Source organism: Emys orbicularis, chromosome 20, assembly GCF_028017835.1.
Source record: "Emys orbicularis isolate rEmyOrb1 chromosome 20, rEmyOrb1.hap1, whole genome shotgun sequence".
In the NCBI taxonomy this organism is placed as follows: domain Eukaryota; kingdom Metazoa; phylum Chordata; order Testudines; family Emydidae; genus Emys; species Emys orbicularis.
In genome coordinates this window covers 2,798,351-2,820,961 of record NC_088702.1, presented here as the reverse complement: position 1 = coordinate 2,820,961, position 22,611 = coordinate 2,798,351, and the positions used below count along the sequence as shown (strand labels likewise).

The following is a 22,611-nucleotide window of genomic DNA, read 5'->3' as shown; positions in this document are numbered from 1 at the left end:
CTCTCCTCCTCTTTTATTTCAGGCTCACGTGGCTGTCGGCGGCTCCTCTCATCCTCTCTAGGTACAGGCTCACGTGGCTGACGGCGGCTCCCCATATCCTCTCTAGGTTCAGGCTCACGTGGCTGTCGGCGGCTCCTCTCATCCTCTCTTCGTTCAGGCTCACGTGGCTGATGGCGGCTCCTCTCATCATCTCTAGGTTCAGGATCATGTGACTGATGGCGACTCCACCCATCATCTCTTAGTTCAGGCTCACATGGCTGATGCCAGCTCCTCTCATCATCTCTAGGTTCAAGCTCATGTGGCTGTCTGCGACTGCTCTCATCCTCTCTAGGTTCAGGCTCACGTGGCTCACGGTCACGCCTCTCTTCCTCTCTGGGTTCAGGCTCACGTGACTGACGGCGACTCCCCTCATCCTCTCTAGGTTCAGGCTCACGTGGCTGTCTGTGGCTCCTCTCATCCTCTCTAGGTTCAGGCTCACGTGGCTGACGGCGCCTCCCCTCATCCTCTCTAGGTTCAGGCTCACGTGGCTGACGGCGGCTCCCCTCATCCTCTCTAGGTGCAGGCTCACGTGGCTGTCGGCGGCTCCTCTCATTCTCTCTAGGTTCAGGCTCACGTGGCTGTCGGCGGCTCCCCTCATCCTCTCTAGGTTCAGGCTCACGTGGCTGTCGGCGGCTCCTCTCATCCTCTCTTGGTCCAGGCTCACGTGGCTGTTGGCAGCTCCTCTCATCCTCTCTTGGTCCAGGCTCACGTGGCTGATGGCGGCTCCTCTCATCCTCTCTAGGTTCAGGCTTACGTGACTGATGGCGGCTCCTCTCATCCTCTCTAGGTTCAGGCTCACGTGGCTGACGGCGGCTCCCCGCATCCTCTCTAGGTTCAGGTTCATGTGGCTGTCGGCGGCTCCTCTCCTCCTCTTTTATTTCAGGCTCACGTGGCTGTCGGCGGCTCCTCTCATCCTCTCTAGGTACAGGCTCACGTGGCTGACGGCGGCTCCCCATATCCTCTCTAGGTTCAGGCTCACGTGGCTGTCGGCGGCTCCTCTCATCCTCTCTTCGTTCAGGCTCACGTGGCTGATGGCGGCTCCTCTCATCATCTCTAGGTTCAGGATCATGTGACTGATGGCGACTCCACCCATCATCTCTTAGTTCAGGCTCACATGGCTGATGCCAGCTCCTCTCATCATCTCTAGGTTCAAGCTCATGTGGCTGTCTGCGACTGCTCTCATCCTCTCTAGGTTCAGGCTCACGTGGCTCACGGTCACGCCTCTCTTCCTCTCTGGGTTCAGGCTCACGTGACTGACGGCGACTCCCCTCATCCTCTCTAGGTTCAGGCTCACGTGGCTGTCGGCGGCTCCTCTCATCCTCTCTAGGTTCAGGCTCACGTGGCTGACGGCGGCTCCCCATATCCTCTCTAGGTTCAGGCTCACGTGGCTGTCGGCGGCTCCTCTCATACTCTCTTCGTTCAGGCTCACGTGGCTGATGGCGGCTCCTCTCATCCTCTCTAGGTTCAGGCTCACGTGGCTGTCGGCGGCTCCTCTCATTCTCTCTTCGTTCAGGCTCACGTGGCTGATGGCGGCTCCTCTCATCCTCTCTAGGTTCAGGCTCACGTGGCTCATGGTCACGCCTCTCTTCCTCTCTTGGTTCAGACTCATGTGGCTGATGGTGGTTCCACTCATCCTCTCTAGGTTCAGGCTTACGTGGCTGTCGGCAGCTCCTCTCATCCTCTCTTGGTCCAGGCTCACGTGGCTGATGGCAGCTCCTCTCATCCTCTCTAGGTTCAGGCTCACGTGGCTGTCGGCGGCTCCTCTCATCCTCTCTTCGTTCAGGCTCACGTGGCTGATGGCAGCTCCTCTCATCATCTCTAGGTTCAAGCTCATGTGGCTGTCTGCGACTGCTCTCATCCTCTCTAGGTTCAGGCTCACGTGGCTCACGGTCACGCCTTTCTTCCTCTCTTGGTTCAGGCTCACGTGTCTGACGGCGACTCCCCTCATCCTCTCTAGGTTCAGGCTCACGTGGCTGTCGGCGGCTCCTCTCATCCTCTCTTCGTTCAGGCTCACGTGGCTGTCGGCGGCTCCTCTCTTCTTCTTTTATTTCAGGCTCACGTGGCTGTCGGCGGCTCCTCTCATCCTCTCTAGGTTCAGGCTCACGTGGCTGTCGGCGGCTCCCCTCATCCTCTCTAAGTTCAGGCTTACGTGGCTGTCGGCGGCTCCTCTCATCCTCTCTTGGTCCAGGCTCACGTGGCTGATGGCGGCTCCTCTCATCCTCTCTAGGTTCACGCTCACGTGGCTGTCGGCGGCTCCTCTCATTCTCTCTTCGTTCAGGCTCACATGGCTGATGGCGGCTCCTCTCATCCTCTCTAGGTTCAGGCTCACGTGGCTGATGGCGGCTCCTCTCATCCTCTCTTGGTTCAGGCTCACGTGGCTCACGGTCGCGCCTCTCTTCCTCTCTTGGTTCAGACTCATGTGGCTGATGGTGGTTCCACTCATCCTCTCTAGGTTCAGGCTCACGTGGCTGTCGGCGGCTCCTCTCATTCTCTCTTCGTTCAGGCTCACGTGGCTGATGGCGACTTCTCTTTTCCTCTCTTGGTTCAGGCTCACATGGCTCACGGCGGCTCCTCTCTTCTTCTCTAGCTTCAGGCTCACGTGGCTGACGGCGACTCCTCGCATCCTCTCTAGGTTCAGGCTCACGTGACTGATGGTGACTCCACCAATCCTCTCTAGGTTCAGGCTCACGTGGCTGATGGTGGCTCCTCTCTTCCTCCTCGTGTTCAGGCTCATGTGGGTGACATCGGCTCCTCTCTTCCTCTCTTGTATCAGGGTCATATATTTCATAGCGGCTCCGCTCATCCCTTCGTGGTTCAGGCTGTTGTTGCTGACAGCGGCTTCTCTCTTCCTCTCTTGTTTCAGGCGCATGTGCTCCATAGTGGCTCCTCTCATCCCCTTGGGGCTGAGGTTCACGTGGGCGATAGCGGCTCCTCTCATCCCTTCGTGGTTCAGGCTCACGTGGCTGACGATGGCTCCTCTCTTCCTCCCTGGCTTCTGGCTCACATGTTTCATAGCGACTCCTCTCAGATTGTCTGGGCCAATAGCGACTTTTCTCATCCTGTAGTGATTCATGTTCAAGGCATCTCCTCTCACAACTTTGTGGCTCAGGCTCATATGGCTGATGGGAACTCCTCTCATCCTCTCGTCGTTCACGCTCATGTGGGTGACGTCGGCTCCTGTCTACCTCCCTTGTTTCAAGGTCACGTCTCTCATAGCGGCTCCTCTCATCCCCTCGTGGTTCAGGTTCACGTGACCGATGGTGGCTTCTCTCATTCTCTCTATGTTCAGATCTTTGTGTTCCGTACCAACTCCTCTCATCCCGTCGTGGTTCAGGCCCATGTGGCTGACGGCGGCGTCTCTCTTCCTCTCTTTTTTCAGGCTCATATATTTCATAGTGGGCCCTCTCATCCCCTCGTGGCTCAGGTTCCCGTGACTGCTCAAATGGCTCAGGTCCGTACTCAAATGGCTCACGGCGACTCCTCTCATTCCCTCGTGGTTCAGGCTCACGTGGCTGAGGGCGGCGTCTCTCTTCCTCCCTAGGTTCAGGCTCACGTGTCTCATAGCGCCTGCTTTCATCCCCTCGTGGTTCAGGTTCACCTAGTTGATGGCGGCGTCTGTCACTCTCTCTAGGTTTAGGCTCACGTATTTCATAGTGACCCCCCTCATCCCCACGCGGTTCAGGCTCACGTGGCTGACGGCGGCTTCGTTCAGTCTCTCTAGTTTCAGGCTCCCATGTTTCGTAATATCCTTTCTCCGTCCCTGGCGGTTTAGGCTGATCGCGACTCCCCTCAGCCCTTCCTGCTTCCGGCTCCTGGCGCCGCTCCCCACTCAGTCCCGTCTCTGTTCTTTGCGGGAGATGTTGTTTTGGCTGCAGGTACCAGTAACAAACCTTCGCCACTCTAAATACCAGAAGCAGGAATTCATTGAAATCTTCAACCCCATCGCCATCATGATCCAGAAGTTCCAGTACTGCCTCTATGGTGTGAGCATCATAGGGGTTCTGTAGGAAAACCAAACCCAGGGGAAACTGTATTAGTCTTGCTGGCCCTTCCCAGTTACACATGCAAAGGCAGATGTGGTTCAATCCTCCCTTTGTCCACCTCCCTACGGCTCTTCCCTTCTGTTCAGCAGCTCCCTCATGCCAATCCTCTGTGCTCCATCCTGCTGGTCATTCTCTGGAGGGCAGCTCATCGGCTGGCTGGTTCCCTTCCCTTTGAGAGACACCACATCCTCTCCTGGAGCTTATTGTCCTCCACCTGTCCCTGATGAAGAATCCCACCTCAACCCCGCTTCTTTCCTCTGCATGTCTCCTTAACTCCTTCCCATCCCTGGAACACTCCTTCCCATAGTCCATCCCCCAGCCATAAACGCTGACTCCGTGGGTGCTCCGGGGCTGGAGCACCCACAGGGAAAAAATGGTGGGTGCTCAGCACCCACCAGCAGCCCCCCTATCAGAACCTCTCTCCCCCCAGCAACTCCCACCCGCCACAATCAGCTGTTTTGTGGGGTGCAGGAGGCTTTTGGGGGGAGGGGAGAGGAGCGAGGACATGGCGTGCTCGGGGGAGGGGGCAGAACGGGGCAGGAAGAGGCGGGGCAGGGGTGGGAAGAGGCAGGGTGGGGTGGGGCCTTGGGGAAGGGATGGAGCGGGAGCGGGGTCTTGGGCAGAGCCGGGGGTCAAGCAACCCCTGGCACTTTGGAAAGTCGGCACCTGTGCCTCCAGCCTCCTTCAGTATTTGTGTTCAGTATTCATCCAGCCCCGGATAGCCCCGATTCAGCTTTTGTATGAATCCACAGCATGTGGATTCATTTCTCCCTTCCAGACTGAATCTCTCACGGACTAAGAGTCGCAGGATACATTTTTCGCTGGGCGGGGGCTTGAGCCGGCTTTGTGTTGTATTGTTGAAAAGGAAGGCCCTAGATTCTGAACCCGGCCCTTGTTGCTGCCAACTCGGACTGGCCGAAGGGTTACAGACATATATGACGTTTCAGATTGGAATTGAGAATCCAGTTGGTATGACGACCTGTCTTACAAAGCTGTGTGGGCAAGGTCTACATGATCTATGTTCAAGGACAATCATGCCACTTAGCTTAGCAGTAAAGCTGGTGGGTAAATTTTCAACAATTTTTTTTTGGGGGGGGGGTGGGGTTGGAAAAATGCCTCCATGTCAAAACCGAAACATTTCACAGAAACACGTCAGTTTGGGTGAAATTTTTTGCTGGAGGGTTCCTTGGGTCCAGGATGGAATTTCTGTTCAGAATCTGAAAGAGCGACCCACCCTGGAATAGCCAATGAGTCCAAGGTTAGGGTTCCTTCCTGGAACCACGAAGACCCACGTCCCTGTTCTGAGTCCTGTAGAATAGGGATTTGAACCTGGGTGTCCTACGGCTGTTAGAGCAGATGGTCTCTCTCACTTAGTCTTTCACTTTTTTTTGGACAGGTCTTGGTTTTGTTCCGCACGGGAATGGAAACAGATGTTGAAACACCAGCATTTTTCAAGAAACAGAAATGTTGTTTTCCGGCCACACAAGGATGAAAGTGTGATGCAGGCTGGGGAAGTAAAAAAGGTCAGTCTTCAAAACAGCTTTTGTGGGTTCAACTTGCACCTGCCAAATGGCCTCTTGGGGCTTGTTCCCCCTCTTGCCCCTTGTTTGTATCTGCCTTTATGTAATTACGGGTGCAAGTTGCTAGATTTGCACCCTCAAATCAGTTGCAGGAGCAAACAAATGCAGATGCATATTTTTACATGTGCATTTTTCCCTGCAAAAGGGAGCTGCCCCCCTTTGAAAAGATGACCCAGAGAATGTAATTGTCCTTGGTCTCCACCATAACCCCCATACGACCCGCCCCGGACGAGAGCCATCCCGTTCTGCTGCCATACTGCTTGCCACAATCGGTACCGCAGCAGAAAGAAGCGTCTGCAGCTGCCGTCCCCTGTCTCCGAAGCAACAAGTTCTATACTCAACCCACATCCAGGCTCCCCTTTCTGGCCGTGCTCACCACTGTGATGTCAGCAAACTCCCTCTGGATGAACCTTTTCACCTCTCTCTTGCTGATGGTGGAGCAGTCCTCGTCTTTCTTCCCACGATCGTAGAAGACGCTGATGATGGTGGAGATGCTGTCCAGGAGCTGAGGCATCTTCCTGTAGATTCAAGCAAGCCTGAAAGGAAAGATCAGCGCTAAGCCCAGGATACATTTTCCCTGGGTGGCCCTTCCTCTGAGCATGGACGGATGGGGAGAATTCCCAGTGACTTCAGCGGGATTTGGATCAGGCCCACAATGCGCAGTTAAGGGGCACTATTCTCCCAGCGTAACCTGTGGGATATGACCAAATCCCCTTGACTTCAGTGGCACCTGGTTTGTGAATACACAACGCAGGCATTTAAATGCCCACAGTTGCTAGCAGGGACAGGAGGAGACATCTGAAAGCGTCAGTCTCTTCTGATCGCTGACATATTGGTCACACTTTAACCCGGCAAGGGTGCATTTGTGGAGAGCTTACAGAGTATTAATAAATGATTAAGTATTACAAGACTTGAGCAGTAGGTGTTACAGGGTGTTGGAGATGCTTATAAGCCATGGTTGTAGTCAATCCACTAACCTGTTGGAGTTTATAATAATCTACAGCAATCGATTGATCATTTATGGAAACATCAACTCATCCTGTAGTCACAGATTCGTAGATTTTAAGGCCAGAAGGAACCATTGGCTCATCTGGTCTGATTTTCATCCAGTTGCTCCTGTGTTGAACCCAATCACTTGTGTTTTATCCCTTTGTAAACTCTCTCTGTACATGGACCCTTCACGTAATGTGTGACAAGCGTGTTTCTAGTGCAAATGCAGGACCGGCTCCAGGGCTTTTGCCGCCCCAAGAGGTGGGGGGAAAAAAAAAAAAAAAGCTGCGATCGCAATTGCGATCGGTGGCACTCCAGTGGCAGCTCCACCACGCCGCTTTCTTCTTCGGTGGGAATTCGGTAGCAGGTGCTTCCCTCCCAGAGGGATCCGCCGCCGAATTGCCGCCGAACAGCCTGACGTGCCGCCCCTTCCCCTTGGCCGCCCCAAGCACCTGCTTGCTGTGCTGGTGCCTGGAGCCGGCCTTGTGCAAATGAACCTATCGGGGGGTTGGTTCCCGTGAAACGGGACAGGATCCTGAGCTTATGTCTTCACTGCAATTAAACACCTGCAGCTGCCTGGCTGTGGGGCTGTAGCCCTGTAGCCATTCGGGCTTGGGTTGGGGCTGAGCCCTGGGACCCCGTGAGGGGGAAGAGTCCCAGACCCAGGGCTCCAGCCCAAGCTTGAAAATCTGCAATTTTTCAGCCCCGCAAGCTCCAGTCAGCTGACCCAGGCCAGCCGCAGGTGTTCAGTTGCAGTGTAGACATACCCGTGGTTACTAAACAGGAACAGCAAGGAGACTGAGAACAGTGCTTTGCTAGCATTCTTCCTCCGAGGAACCCAACACGCTGCACTTCGCCAGGAGGAAGCGAAGTATTATCAGGGTGTGGGAGACTCAGCGCTTTCCATTTGCAGGGCTTCTGGGGGCAGAAGACTTCTCCACCCTGGTGGGGTTTCTGCTGCTGCTGCAGCTCTGAGCCCCGTCCAGAAAACGCCACCCAAAATGACTGTGCCGGGTTAGTTTTCACCCAAATTTGGCTCGGGCTTGGATTTGTAAGAAAACCTGGCCCCAAACCATTCATTGCTAAAGCCGAACACAGCTCTGAAAAGTATCCCCATTGTCATGGGGAAACTGAGAGACCGAGCAGGGAAGACTTGCCCAAGGACTCGCACCAAGTCAATAGCACAGCTGGGAATAGAACCAAAGAGCCCTGGATATAACCGCCTGATTGGACTTCCTCGCTGCAAAGTCTAGCTTTCTGGTAAGCTTATGCATATTCTGCCTCAGTATCTAATTGAAATCTTCGTCTCTTTTGCTTGGAGCTCTTTGCATGGAATTGACTGGCTGCCCTGTTTATTTAAAATTTTCTGACGTGGAGAGAGAGTGAGAGACAGAGAGTCCTGGAGGGGAAATGGGAGGAGGGAATGGGAAAGGGACGTCTGGAGGGGAGAATGCAAAGGTGGCTATTGAACTAACAAGACTCTGTAGGATTTTTTTTTATTCTTGGAGCCTGATTCAAAGCCCATTGAAATCAACAGACTTCCTCTGACTTCAGTGGGTGTTGGGCCAGGCCTGGGGAATGCTACTTTTAAAAGAAAAAGAGAGACGTACATCCTGGCACCGCAGCTTAAGGGCACCCTGACTGGGTAGAAAGAACAGGAGTACTTGTGGCACCTTAGAGACTAACAAATTTATTTGAGCATAAGACTTCGTGGGCTAAAACCCACTTCATCGGATGCATAGAATGGAACATATTCTATGCATCTGATGAAGTGGGCTGTAGCCCACGAAAGCTTATGCTCAAATAAATTTGTTAGTCTCTAAGGTGCCACAAGTACTCCTGTTCTTTTTGCGGATACAGACTAACACGGCTACCACTCTGAAACCTAACTGGGTAGGTGAGAGCCACAGTGATGGGGGAAAACAGAGTGAAGGCAGAAGTAGTTTGAGCTAGGGCAAGAAATCCAGATCTTCCCAGGAAGAGCTGACATACCATGTCTCTGGGCAAACTCATTTTGATATGTGTTGAGCCCAGCAGGCAGAGAGATTTGGTTACCTATGCTAGACTGGGTCTGGATAATTTTATAGGGGCAGAAGGGTCTTTTCCCACCGCACTGTTCATACCTTACTGCACAGTAACAACAATGATATTCTGTGCTTAAACAGCCCTTTGCATCAGAGAACCTCCAAGCATTTTACAGAGGTGGATCAATATAGTTATCCCCATTTTACAGATGGGAAAAGGAAGGCACAGAGAAGGGAAGTGACTTTCTCCAGGAGTGAGCCAATAGCAGAGCTGGGGCTAGAATGCAGGAGTCCCGAGTCCAACCACTGGTTCATACTCTGCTCCGTGCTGATCACTAGAAATGTCACCTTAGACAGACAGACAGACAGACAGACAGACACACACACACACACACACACACATACACACACACTATGGTCCAATTCTGCTCTATGTGACACCAGCATAAATCTGGAGTAACTTAGTTGTGGATGAGAGCAGAAGCCGCACCGAAAAGATGCACAGAAATCTGTACATTGGCTCATCTGTACATTGGCTCTGTACATCTCCCTCAGAGGATAGTATCTTCGAAATGCTGCTGTTATCGCAGCTTGCATGTAGATTAGCAATCAAAGAAATGTAAGGTCAGAAGGGACTTCAAGAGATCATCTAGTCCAGCTCCCTGCACTGAGGCAGGGCCAAGTAAACCTAGACCATCCCTGACAGGAGTTTGTCTAACTTGTTCTTAAAAACCTCCGATGACGGGGATTCCACAACCTCCCAAGGAACTTGTTCCAGTGCTTAATTATCCTTATCGTTAGAAAGCTTTTCCCTAACATCTAACATAAATCTCTCTTGCAGATTAAGCCCATTACTTCTTGCCCTGTCCGCAGTGGACATGGAGAACAAATGAGCCCGTCCTCTTTAGAACTAACATTTTACATATTTTAAAACTGTTATCAGGTCTCCCCCTCAATCTTCTCTTCTCTGGATTAAACATGCCCAGTTCTTTCAACCTCTCCTTGTAGGTCATGTTTTCTTAACTTCTTACCATTGTTGCTGCTCTCCTCTGGTGTCTCTCCAATTTGTCCACATTTTTCTTAAAGAGCAGTGCCCAAAATGGACACAAGACTCCAGCTGAGACCTCACCAGTGCCGAGTAGAAAGGGGACAATGATCTCCCGTGTCTTACCTACAACACTCCTGCTAACACATCCCAGAATGGATGGATGGTCTAGATAATACTTAGACCTGCCATAAGTGCAGGGGACTGGACTAGATGACCTCTCGAGGTCCCTTCCAGTCCAATGATTCTATGATTCTGTGACATTCGCCTTTTTCACAACAGCATTGCTTTGTTGACTCATGTTCAATTTGTGATCTATTAGACCCCCCATGGCCTTTTCTGCAGTGCCTGAAAAATCTGCAAATCTCTGTCAAACAAATCAACCAGCCTTTCACTAGAGGTTAGCTCTATAGGCTCCCAGACAACACGCTGCAAATTATCCCGCAAGACTGGCAGTATCCCCCAGACATAATCCCATCCCCATAACAGTCGCTCTCTGTGCAAGGAACGAGATGGTTGTAAATTCCAACTTACCCAACTCGCTAACGGGAACACTTGAGGTTCAGTGAAGCCGTTGGGAGAACACTGAGGGGCTGAGTTCTTTTATAGGGTTCCTAATTGTGCTAAAGAAAGGAGGTGCCTTCTCTGTAGAGAGCCCTGATTCATCTTTAGTCAAGCCCAGCTGCACCTTTATGTCCTCAGATAGGTTGTTTGACTCATTATCCCCTTCACCTATCATTTTAGCCCAGAAATAGCAGCTGCTATGTGACAATTCTAGTGCCGGTGGGTCCCACCTAATCTGAATTGCAAGGTCATTTTACAGGAGGGCTGTATTTTACATTTTTTTATAATGAAGAATGCATTTCAAGCAGCCAGACTTGGTAGGCGAGGATCGGTGGAACAAAGGATTTTCTGTATAATGTTACCGAGGCAGAAAAGGCAGCCGTTCCTAACACAGGATGAAATTCTGCTCCGCATTGCAAGCGTGGGGGGTTTTGAAATAAGGATTGACGTTGATGGAGTTAGTTGAGATCAGAACCGGGACTGTAATAGAACTGTTTGTCTACAGCGTGGGCCCGATATTGCAAAAACGGCAGAGATTGGTGCTTATTCACATGGGTCTGGCTCCACTGCAGTCAGAGGTGTGACTGCAGCCAATGTAGATGTCCCCACGCTAGCTTTAATCTAGCTAGTGCAGTAGCAGTGAAGCACCGTCACATGGGTTTCAGCGTGGGCTCAGGACCCAGGAGACTTACTCTGGCAGCTAACCCGTGCTGAAGTTCATGCTGGCATGGCTTGACTGCTATTGGTGCCCTAGCTCGGATGTAGGTCTACGCATGCTGCAATCAAACCTCCAACTGCAGTGTAGACATATCCAAGTGTAGTCCCATAGCACCTAGGCGCTGGAGTCAATACTCCAGGGATGAGCACAATACTTGGCCCTATAGATACACAAAACAGCAAGTACTACTCTTGGTAGTAAGCGTTTGCAGAATGAGGTCCTAATTCATTAGACATTATGGGCTAAATTCTCTGCCGGTATAAACTGACACGGCTCAATGGATCTGTGCAAGTTTACATCGGTAGAGATGTTGGCCCAAGTACTTGAACTCAGAGGGTCATTTCCTGCTCTAGCTCTCACCTGAACAGTTCCATTGAAACCCAAAGAGTGTAACTGAGAGATTTCAGCCCTGAGTTTATTTTTTAGAAGTGTCAAACCCATGTAATATAATGAGGCTTCTCCTCTCCCCTACCCTAGTGCAAACTAGAGGTAACTCTACCAAAGTCACCGAAGTTACAGCAGGGTGAATCCAGGAGACATGAGATCAGAAACAGGGCCCGTTCGGACGAGGTGAATAGCAGATTTCTCAGTTCACTGGCCATTCTGAAAAAAAAAATATTTTGGGTTGAACCAAAACCAATTTTTATTTTGAAGTTTTTAGTGAACCGAAAAGTAAAAAACCCCCCCATAGTTCTGAGTCACACAAAACAGTTCAAAATGAAATGGTTAACTGTTTGAATGAAATGAAATGTTTAAATTACAAAAACCTGAAAGAAATTTGGAAAGGAAAAGTTATTTTGAATAAACCCCCCGAAACATTCAGATTTGTTCTGTTGGTTTTTTTCCTACCAGAACAATATGTTGAAAGTGACAAGAATTTGCAAAATATTTCAGTGTTGCCAATTCTACATTTTTTGCCAAAAAAAGTTTTGGACAAAATATTTCGCCTGGCTCTTGTGCCTGTGTGTCATCCTTCTTTATTCCTGTTTCTAGTCAAGCACCATATTTTCTCAATTATTTAGTAGGGCAGCATCCTCTTCTTAGAAGTTGTCTGGCTGCAATCGATTTAAGATGATCGTCTTTTGCTTTTGCTTTTGCTTCTGAGTCTGTAACATAGTGAAAGGCATTTGGGTGTATGGGGATCACTGAAGTATTTGGAAAATCATCTATAACAATCAAAACCAGTAATGATCCTAAACCTCTGGCTGACATTTACAACAATGGGATCAGACGTATGATTGTGTTAATTTCATTTGTGCCCAGAGTTTGAAGACTGGTGCTTTAGAAACCATAACAAACTATTTTGATCCTAATTTTTCTTCCTCTATCTGCAATATCTAGCATGCCCATCACCTTGGCATATAACCACCTTTAATGACCTTTAGTCATATACTAGTGATCAAAGGGTATGAGCTCTGTCTCTCACCAACAGAAGTTGGTCCTATAAAACATATTACCTTACCCACCTTGTCTCTCTAATATAAGAAGTGACAGATTTAAAAATGTGAAGAAATAAAATCAATCAGTTCCACATATCAATTAACAGGTACCATTACCTGTAGATTTTCATTAGTAGAGAGGAAAAAGGTAGATTAAATTAATTAACAGCATCATAAAATACCATTCTAATATTGGGGAATGGATGATTGAATCCAGGGCTAAGATGAACTTCAAAATCCATGAGAAGAGTTTTAAAAACTCATTATGGAAGCAATAAAATAGAGGGAAATCTTCACTAAAGAGTCCACCTCTAGCAATCTACCGTTTGTATTAAGTAACCACTTTAATGTGTCCTTATTAGAGCTAGTATTTGGTGCAAAAAGTTCAAAGAAAATGAAAGTATTGGTATTTTTCATACAACTTTTCAGGTTTTTGTTGAAAAAAGAAAATCAAACAAGAACCACAAAAACAAAATGGTTTTTGGTTGTTGAAAACCAATCCCTCCCCCACCCCAGTTTTGGTTTAAACAAAAAAAAAAAACCCTGACAAATTTTGACAAAAATAAAATTTTGTTAGAAAATGTCCATTTAGTCCATTTTCCCCCAATTTAACTTTCATCCATATGCTACTTTCAGTTTAATTTTGTTTGATTTTTAATTTAACAAAAAATACACCTCAGCAAGGTGAGTGATTTATGCTTGATCCTCAGCTGCTAGTTTAAGGCAGATTTTTCTGTGATTATTTTTGGATTCTTTTGAATTTTTTACATTAGAACAACAAGAACAGACCAGACTAGAATAGGGCCCAAATCTGTGTCTTTGTTCATCCCTGAACTCCTTTGGAAGTCAGTGAGAATTTGGCATTCGCTAGCCATGCTGTCCATAATATTGTCATAACCAGGATCTCTCTGCTTTGAGAGGAAGCGTAGGGTCTAGGAGCCAGGACTCCTCCGTTCCATTTCTAGCTCTGTCACTAATTTGATTTGTGACCTGGGCGCGTCCTGGAGTTGGCTCCCCTCTGAGATAATACTGAGCTAACTGGGTGTTCTGAGGCTTAAGAAATTAGTGTTTGTAAAGCCCTTGGAGATACTCAGGTACATAAATGTAAAGGGTTATTATTTATGATTCTTCATTTTTAACCTGTCTTTTAAGATAAAATTATACAGGTGCAAATTATACCCCACCCGTAGGGTAATGATACCCTTGAAGAACAGTAATTTTATGGTAGATTGGTGTTGTTATTAAAATGAGAATATTATAGAGGAGTCAGAGCACGTAGATTCAGTCTTGCATAACAGAGTTTATAATCCCACCTATGGGAGGGCAAAAGAATACAGCCAACCAAGTCCTGTTAGGGTGACCAGTCCCACCTTGCATTGCAACCCACTGAAAGACATGATTTGTTTAATGCATAGTGAAGTAATCTTTCTTTCTTACAAAGTTCAGGGCAGTCACCACAGTATAAGGATAATTCTCAGCGCTGTGTAGTTACAGTGTACAGAACTTTACCTTTTCAAGACTGCGCTACATAAGTTAGCTCATTAACCCTCACAAATGCCTTTTGAATGGCAGCATCGTTATCCATCATTTGCATTAAGGCACGGCACGGTTCAGGTGGACGTTTTCAGAAGCGGCCACTGATTTTGGCTGGCCTCAGTTTTGGAGTGCTCGACTCGAGATGCAAGAGGCTAGATTTTCAGGAGAGCACACTACCTTGGGTGAAAATCTGACCCAAGCTGTCTCAAGTTGGGCACCCAACAGTGAGACATCCAAAATTAGAGGCGACATTTGGAAGTCTGGTTGCAAGTGCCTTGCCTCTGAGAGTCAGTGTTTAGTTTAGTTGGGGTTAGAGCTCAGAACCTCCTGGGTAACTAGGCTACATTGCTTCTCTGTTACAGCACAGCGCCCTGTTGCTGTCAACTCTGATGAACTCTGGAAGAACTCACTGGATTAGCAAATAGTCAACAGATTTCAAAGATGTACCTTCTCTGCTCTTCGCTCTCAGCTGGTTGCTCACAGCGAGATCTCTCAGGAGCTGAAAGCACCTTGGGGGAAATTTTTAAAAGCAGCAAAATGACTAAGGAGCCTGCATCCCATTTTCAAAAGTGACTTAGGGACAGATTTTCAAAGCTATTTGGGTGCCTGAAGATGCAGATAGGCACTGAAGAGTATTTTCAAAAGTGCCTAAGCAGGTTAGGCACCTAATCCCCACTGAAATCACACACCTTTGAAAATACCCCTCGGGACCTAAAGGCCAGATTCTCAAAGGTATTTTGGTGCTTCAGAATACTTCTAAGTCATGTCAGTGCCTTTGGAAATGTTACTCCTTGCTGTGCTGGAATGGCCACCTGCCTTTATCTAGAGATGCTTCTGCCTCTTTTGAGGGATCTGGTATTGGGGATCTGACAGGGGCTATAGAAAAGAAGAAGGAGAATTTTCATCAGATGGACTTTTGATATTTAAGGGTGAGATTGTTTCTGGTTTTGCCCTGGTGCAAAGGACCAAATAATCCCTCGGCTTGGTTGAGTAGCTGCCAAGGGCCAGATACAATCTTGACTCTTTTGCTTCTAGTCTGCAAGGAGCAGGGCTGTCTAGCTCTGACAACAGCACTGGATATCCCAGACTGGATAGCAGCGCCCTCCACCCCCTGCTCCCCAATTCTGCACAGGTCAGTGAACCAAGGTCAGGTTGGGTGAATACACGCTACTGCACTTCAAAGGGTATCACTTCTGCCACTCTGCCGTGCAGCCCATCATGGCTGCTGGTGCCTCTACGGCCGAGTTATTCAGAATTCCTCAGGTGACTGCTTCTGGGGAGGAGCACAGCCACACCCGTCCCCTCAGTGTGGGCTCCAGTTGTACAAGCTGCAGTGGAACACTTACATTTGTTTTGCAAGGTTTTATGACCCTGTCGAAACAGCTGGATGTGATCAGGGACACCGGAGATGAAGGATTATTTGTCATTCATTATAGGGCACAATAAAGAGGCAGGTTATTTCACAGTGTGCTAAATCAGGGGAAATCCAGGCCCTGCACTGGGTGTTTCTCTTTCCGCGCTGTCCAGGCTCACATGATAATGTTCTCATTTTAAAAATATGACCCAAATAGAACACTTTGGATGGCTAAGGCGTCATTATTAGGAGTAAGGGCTGTAATTAGTAAAGATGAGGGAAGAGACTAATTCAGCTGCATACAGGACATTCTGACTCCGCTGACTTCTACTTATATTCTTTGCCCACAACATAGAAAACCCAGAATATTTTTCTGTCCGACTCAGGGTTTATTTACAACTTTTCTGCATTTTCACATGCAACGACCCTGGCAAAGAATGATGGATGTCTGAACTGCAGGCGAATTTTGTTTTTATTTTGTTCCTGCTGGCATGATGGGCAATATAAGTTCATGTTCTGACCTTCCCCATGTTAACCACTGTGGTCATTTCACAGCTTGTCCTCTGTCATTAAATCCAATCACCACTGGGTGGCACATGTGTATTGTGCAATTTTGTGATCGGCGCTAGATCACTTTGTATAACCCTAGGACCGAATCATACAGGAGATTGTTTCATTCAAATCCACCTGACCAATAAAAGGCTTGCCAGGGAGGAAAGGTATTTGTAAATTTATTTTTGTGAAACCTACTTAAGGGATCACCCAAGATACTGACAAAGATCTGTTCCTTGGAGGAGGTGGAATAGACTTGTGTCTGATACGCCTGGGGATGCTTTGGACTGGTCCCTTAAGACAGGAGGTATCTAACAAGGAGGGGTCGCTTGCACAAGAGACACTGTCTTTGTTATTTCGATATAACAATAGGAGTGCAGAGTGGTCCAAAGACATAGAAGTCAAGATCCTTGCCAAAAATCTGTATTGATGTCAGGCAAAAAACATGATAAACAATGAAAACAGATGGGGAGGGGGCAGGGAGTGAAAAGACAATAGAAAACAATAGGAGATGGCGCCTGCTCATGGGGGAGTGTTGTTTTTGTTACGTTAGATTCTTAAAAGGCCTCTACATGCTAAACAAGAATTTCAGCCAGGGAGCTTAAATTCATAACTTTGCTAGACACTAAAATTCATGGAGTTAATAAAGATACTGGACTTGTGGCTTATTGCAACAATCTGTAACCCACTAACCTCCCTTTTGTGTCCTGTGACTACAGAGATGTTAACGAGCACTTCACCTTGAATTGTACCTTGAACTGTTTGCCAGAAGCTGGGAATGGGCGACAGGGGATGGATCACTTGATGATTCCCTGTTCTGTTCATTCCCTCTGGGGTACCTGGCACTGGCCACTGTCGCCAGACAGGATACTGGGCTAGATGGACCTTTGGTCTGACCCGGTACGGCCGTTCTTATGTTCTTATGTTATGTTCTTATGGAACCTCTTCCAAAATGTGTTAACTGCCCAGAGAGAAGAGCCCTAAGAGCAACCTGGTCTGGGGAGCAGGCTGGAGATGGATTTTATGTCGACGTCTAGAACCCAGGGACAGGGAGATGGGCGAGTTTGGACGTTGCATAATGTGCGGTCTGTGTTTGCAGAGCAGGTTGTGTTGGGGAAGGCTCCTGCTTGCACACGGGGTTGGTTGGCAGAAGAACAATATCAGGGCTGCCCATGAATGAACAGGGTTGCAGCAAATGCACTGGGCTGTCTCCCTGTTTCCTGCTGTTTGCAAATAAGTTGGGGGGGAGGGGACTGGAGCACCCTCTTTCAAATGTGCATCGGCTGGGTTATTAATGTGGGCTCCTTTTCCAGACTCTTTCTGGGAGTTCAGCTACTTTGTCCATTTATACTGTAACTGGGGAGGTGTTTGTCAGCCTGTTTTGGGTTTGATAGGGGACTGGTGGTGGGCAAACCCCCTGGAAAATGTCTCAGTGTCTCACAGAGCAAGGAGACAACATGGTGACCCGAAGCACTGAAAAGACAGCGAACACGTGAGGAGCAAGACACCACTACACTGCACACTGGGCTGTTGCATTCAGTTTTATTGCCTCACTTACATATACAACTGAGGGAAGGGGGAGGGTGAAAGAATCTATCCAGAATATTCATCAGCTACCCGCAGCATGCAAACAGTCCAGAGCAGCAGTGCAAAGCTAAGGGCCAGAGAGGAGCGAGAAGCCATCATTTAGACAAGACATTAGAAATTATAAATGAGAGCCATTGTGTTACTGGATAAAATTCATCCCTGTGAGTCCTTTAAATGTGACTGCGTCCACCTTGATGTCAATGTGATTGACTTCAAAGGGGCCAGGATTTCACTCTCAGGGTTTAAGCAGAACATAAGTGGTGTACACACTTTGTGCTCACGCTCTGCCCGGGGTGACTATCGTCCTAACAGGAGCCCAGCAGACATGGAAGGAACCTCAAGTTATATTGGCTGTCAGAAGTCAGAGGGTCAAAAATGTGTAGCAGCAAACCCCAGTGTGGCACTGACTAGACCAGGTTTTCCTGTCACTTGCCCTGGCATAAGTGAGAGCTGACTCCAGTCCCCGTAAAATCCGTGTGAGTGAGAGGAGAACCAGGCCCACTAGGTCCCAAGCAGTGGAGGGTTAGCAGCATATTGTACAGACCGGTTCATGCAAACTCAGCCTCACGTCCAAGCGCAGCACCCAGCTAAGTGTCACAGTGAATGTGGGGGGTTCTGGTTCTGATCCGGAGATGCGAATGGACAGAACCATGTGGTAGATAATGCAGAAGGAATTGATGCTGCCCGGGCTTAAATTTCACTTCAGAAATAATCATTCCTTGCCCCAGCTCCAGGCTCAAATAAATCACGCAAGGTGAAATTCACTCCTGTGCGACATAAATGGTGCCTGGGTCTTGTATGTGCCCCTGGCTTAGGGGTCCGTTTTACCTAACGACTCCATCATTATCCCATAGAAGAACCCATTCCCAAAGCAGATTGAGAGCCAGATTCTCAGCTGGGTTAAATCAGCAAAGCATCATTCAAATCAGGCATCAACTGAGGGTCTGGGCTAATATCAGCTTGGGCCTTGCCAGATAAAGTGCTCTCATGTTGCAATGTTTTGCTTTCCTGACCTTGACAAACCACCACTGTGCTTTCAAAATTCTCCTTGCCCAATTTCCTGCTCTCTACTCGAGCCAAATTCTCCCCGACTTGAGTTTTGCTTCATTAAAGAAAATTTCTGTTTCCTGCCTCATACACTCGTACCCAACTATCGCAGCTCATCGCTTTCAAGAGCCAGTATGAGACAGAAGGCGTAACTCCCTGGGCTTGAAAACCGAGGGAATGGTAAATAACAAAGAGGAGCGGTCACTGGTTCAGAGCAATTTGGAACGCTTAGTAAACTGATTGCAAGCAAACAACATACATGTTAAAATGGCTAAATGTCAATGTATATATCTAGGAACAAAGGCTGCTGGCCATACTTACAGGGTGGGGGACTCTATCACGGGGAGCAGTGACTCTGAAAAAGATTGGGGGGGTTCAGTATTTGGCACTGGTGCAAGCATAGCTGGGATCCTGTGTCCAGTTCTGGTGTCCACAGTTCAAGAAGGATGTTGATAAATTGGAGAGGGTTCAGAGAAGAGCCGTGAGAGTGACAGACTCAAGGAGCTCAATTTATTTAGCTTAACAAAGAGACGGTCAAGGGGTGATTTGGTCGCACTCTACAAGTACCAACATGGGGAACAAATACTTAATAAAGGGCTCTTCAGTCTAACAGAGGAAGGTCTAATACGATCCAATGGCTGGAATTCAAAAGCGAGATAAATTCAGTCTGAAAATAAGACGTACCGGTACGTTTTGAACAGTGAGAGTAATTAACTGTTAGAACAATCGACCAAGGGTTGTAGTGGATTCTCCATCGCTGACAGTTTTTAAATCAAGATGGGATGTTTTTGTAAAAGATCTGCTCGGGGGATTATTTTGGGGGCGTTCTCTGACCCGCATTACACAGGGATTCAGCCTAGTTGATCACAATGGTCCCGTCTGGCTTTGGAATCTCTATGCATCTATGAAAGCATCTGCTCCCGCCAGTCAAATCCAATCCCAATACATTAGGGGACAAGCCTGGGTGCTACACCAGCTGAGAGCTTGTCCCCTAATGTATTTTATAGACAGTAGCAGGAAAGCATTGCAGGAGAGGTTTGGAGCCATAGCAAAGAGGCTGTGAGGAGGAAGACCATGCCCCGGTCACCAGAAGTAAGTGCGCACAAGGGTTACTTGGATTTGTATTGCATTTTCTGCCTCAGTTACACAAGGAGCCATTTTGGCCCTTACTTCTTTGGTGGCCACCAGTGAGGGAAGGGTCGTGGTTTCTGAGAATGCCAGGAGTACAGGCACTGAGAGGATTTAGAGGCTTGTCCTGCAGCAGGTTCTATTGGGTCCTGAGCACCTTGGTTTTGCTGCTGTGTCGGTGGAAGTTGTGTCTCGCTATGGCTCGGGTCCTGCTCTGGTGTCTGGGCCTCTGGGGCCTGATTGGGACTCGAGTCCCGCTCTGGTGTCTGGGGTTCCAGCCCTTGATGGAGGCTTGGGGCCCGCTCTGGTGTCTGGGGCTCTGGGGCCTGATTGGGACTCGAGTCCCACTCTGGTGTCTGGGGTTCCAGCCCTTGATGGAGGCTTGGGTCCCGCTCTGGTGTCTGGGGCTCAGGGACCTGATGGGGGCTCGAATCCTGCTCTGGTATTTGAGGCTCTGGGGCCTGACGGGGCCTCGGGTCCTGCTCTGGTGTTTGAGGCTCGGGGGCCTGACGGGGCCTCGGGTCCCGCTCTGGTGTTTGAGGCTCAGGGGCCTGATGGGAACTTAGGTCCTGCTCTGGTATCTGGGCCTCTGGGGCCTGACAGGGACTCGAATCCTGCTCTGGTGTTTGAGGCTCGGGGGACTGACGGGGGCTCGGGTCCTGCTCCAGTTTCTGGGGCTCTGGGGCCTGATGGGGACTCGAGTCCTGCTCTGGTGTCTGGGGTTCCAGCACTTGATGGGGGCTTGGGTCCCGCTCTGGTGTTTGAGGCTCCGGGGCCTGATGGGGGCTTGGGTCCCGCTCTGGTGTTTGAGGCTCCGGGGCCTGATGGGGGCTCGGGTCCCACTCTGGTGTTTGAGGCTCGGGGGCCTGATGGGGGCTCGGTTCCTGCTCCAGTATCTGGGGCTCCGGTGCCTGATGGGGGCTCGGGTCCCGCTCTGGTGTTTGAGGCTCAGGGGCCTGACGTGGGCTCGGGTCCTGCTCCCCACAGTTTGCTTCTCCCTGGGACGCTGAGCTTCCACCGTGGCCTGGTCGCTGACCCTGGCTTACTTCCCCGTAACAAGCCTTGGCCACTTGGAAGACCAGGACGAGAAACCCGTTGAAGTCAAGTCTGCCATCACTGTCAGTGTCCAGCAGCTGCAGCAGCTTGTCTATGGTCTGGAGACCCTGGGGGACCTGCAAGGAAACAAAACCCAGACCAAAGCCCATTAACCCGTCATATATTCTCCAGTTAGAAACAACAAGCCAGCTTGGCTGTAATCCCCGGGTGTGCCTACACTTATGGCGGGGTGTAGATTGCAGGCACTGCACCCGGCTAACATGGGTATAAAGAGCCGTGTAGCCTGTGAGGCCTGGCGTAGGCAAGTAGAATAGAGTGCCCTAAACCTCTGAACCCCCACCGCTCTCTCCACGCCCAAGCTGTGCCTCCCACGTCTCCATTGCTATTTCTAGCATAGTGTCCTGCTGCCCCCCACCCCGCCGCGCTGTGGCCTTTGCCCCTGCAGTGAAAGGCTCCGGAGGTGGGGACGCAGTGGAGAAAGACGCTGGCAGCTCCCCGCTGCCGGAGCCTTTTGCTGCGGCATGTAGCTACACGTGTAGTGCCTCTGCATCATCTCAGGGTGAAATGCCCCCTGTGCAGAGGGCCAGCCCCAGTGAAATCCTATTGTAGCCCTGAGTCAATTGAATCCTATGTGTTCCCAGCTCATTCACAGTTGTATAGAGATAAGTACGGTGTTTGGCTTTACGCCCCCCGGTGTTGCAGTTGGTATTGGTGGGATCGGTGCTGCACCCTAAGAAAGAGAGGAAGGATGACCGTCCCCAGCAGAGAGGAAGGATGGCTTGGCGGTTAGCACTTGGAAGACCTGGGCTCAGTTCCTCGCCACAGACTTCCTCTGATAACCCTGGCCAAGTTTCCTGGGTTTCCCTGTGCGCCTGTCCACACTGCCCTACAGTTTGGACCATGGAGGTGTGACCTGCCGAGCAAATCCAAGCGCTGCGCTGTACCTCCCCTGCATGGATGCTGCGGGCGCGAGCGAAACCGTTCCTAGTTCGCATTAGCGGAATCCTCGTCACACAGGAAAGGGAAATTCTGAGAAAAAAATCCCTTCCGAAAATTCTGTTTCCGAGTGAAATTTTCAGTTTGAAATTTATGATCTATTTTTTCCTTTTTCACATTGTTTTTATGATTTGTACATTCCTTCAGGACATGTCAGCAGCCGTTGTGCGTAAGAAGGCATGTCATCATATGTCAGAACGGTCAAAATAGTTATTTTATTTTAAAATAGATTCAGGGCAGCTTGAAATGTCCCTTCTTTACCAGCTCAGTCAAAGTGTTACATTACGACACAAACCGGAGAACAGACTCTTGTGCAGTCTCTTATATCGGTTACCAAACAAGAACAAGTGCATCCTAGAAGAGACACTCATTGCATAGACCTTCCCCCTCCTCACTCCTGACCCTAGTAACTAGCACAGGTGTCTTGGCAGTGCTCACCACGGTCACATCAGCAAACTCCTGGCGGATGAGCTGCCTCAGCTCCCCCTTGCTCAGCGTGGGGCAGGCGCCATCCTTCTTTGTTAACACGTAGAAAGCATTGATAATGCCTTTGATATTGCTTAGCAGCTGAGTCATCTCCCTACACGTTCGAGTGAGCCTGGAAGACAGGAACAGACGTTTTTTCCCCCCAGTGACACTAAACTCAGGTGTAATCTCAGAGCCCATGTGGATGTGCAGGATGGAAATGACAAAGTGGCTAAACAGATGGACAAGTGCACAGTCAAAAAGATGGGTAGGTGGAGAGATGGATGCCTGGATGAGTAGACAAAGAGATAATGCCTAGCTGAGCGTATGGAGAGCTAGATAGATGGACAGCCCCATGGATGCATGGCTGGAGAGACAGATGGATAGATGCCTGGACTGGTGGCTGGAGAGCTAGACAGATCAATGGATGGCTGGAAAGAGGGGTAGA

The 22,611-nt window shown here is 49.4% G+C and overlaps 1 protein-coding gene across 1 annotated transcript; it reads right to left on the bottom strand.

The window, feature by feature from the left end:
* Nucleotides 1-19,684: 19,684 nt before the first annotated feature.
* LOC135892598 (proteoglycan 4-like) lies at nt 19,685-22,274 on the bottom strand. Its single transcript, XM_065420394.1, has 2 exons — nt 22,101-22,274; nt 19,685-20,800 (listed from the first exon to the last, which is right to left on the bottom strand). The coding sequence occupies exons 1-2, from the start codon at nt 22,272-22,274 to the stop codon at nt 19,685-19,687; spliced, it is 1,290 nt and encodes a 429-aa protein (XP_065276466.1).
* Nucleotides 22,275-22,611: the final 337 nt, after the last annotated feature.

Excerpts from the sequence above, each read along its gene's own strand:
- LOC135892598 (XM_065420394.1), bottom strand. The coding sequence starts at position 22,274 with ATGACTCAGCTGCTAAGCAATATCAAAGGCATTATCAATGCTTTCTAC. Across the intron at positions 20,801-22,100 it reads CACCTGTGCTAGTTACTAGG|ACCATAGACAAGCTGCTGCA; the intron begins GTCAGGAGTGAG and ends CAGGGTCTCCAG.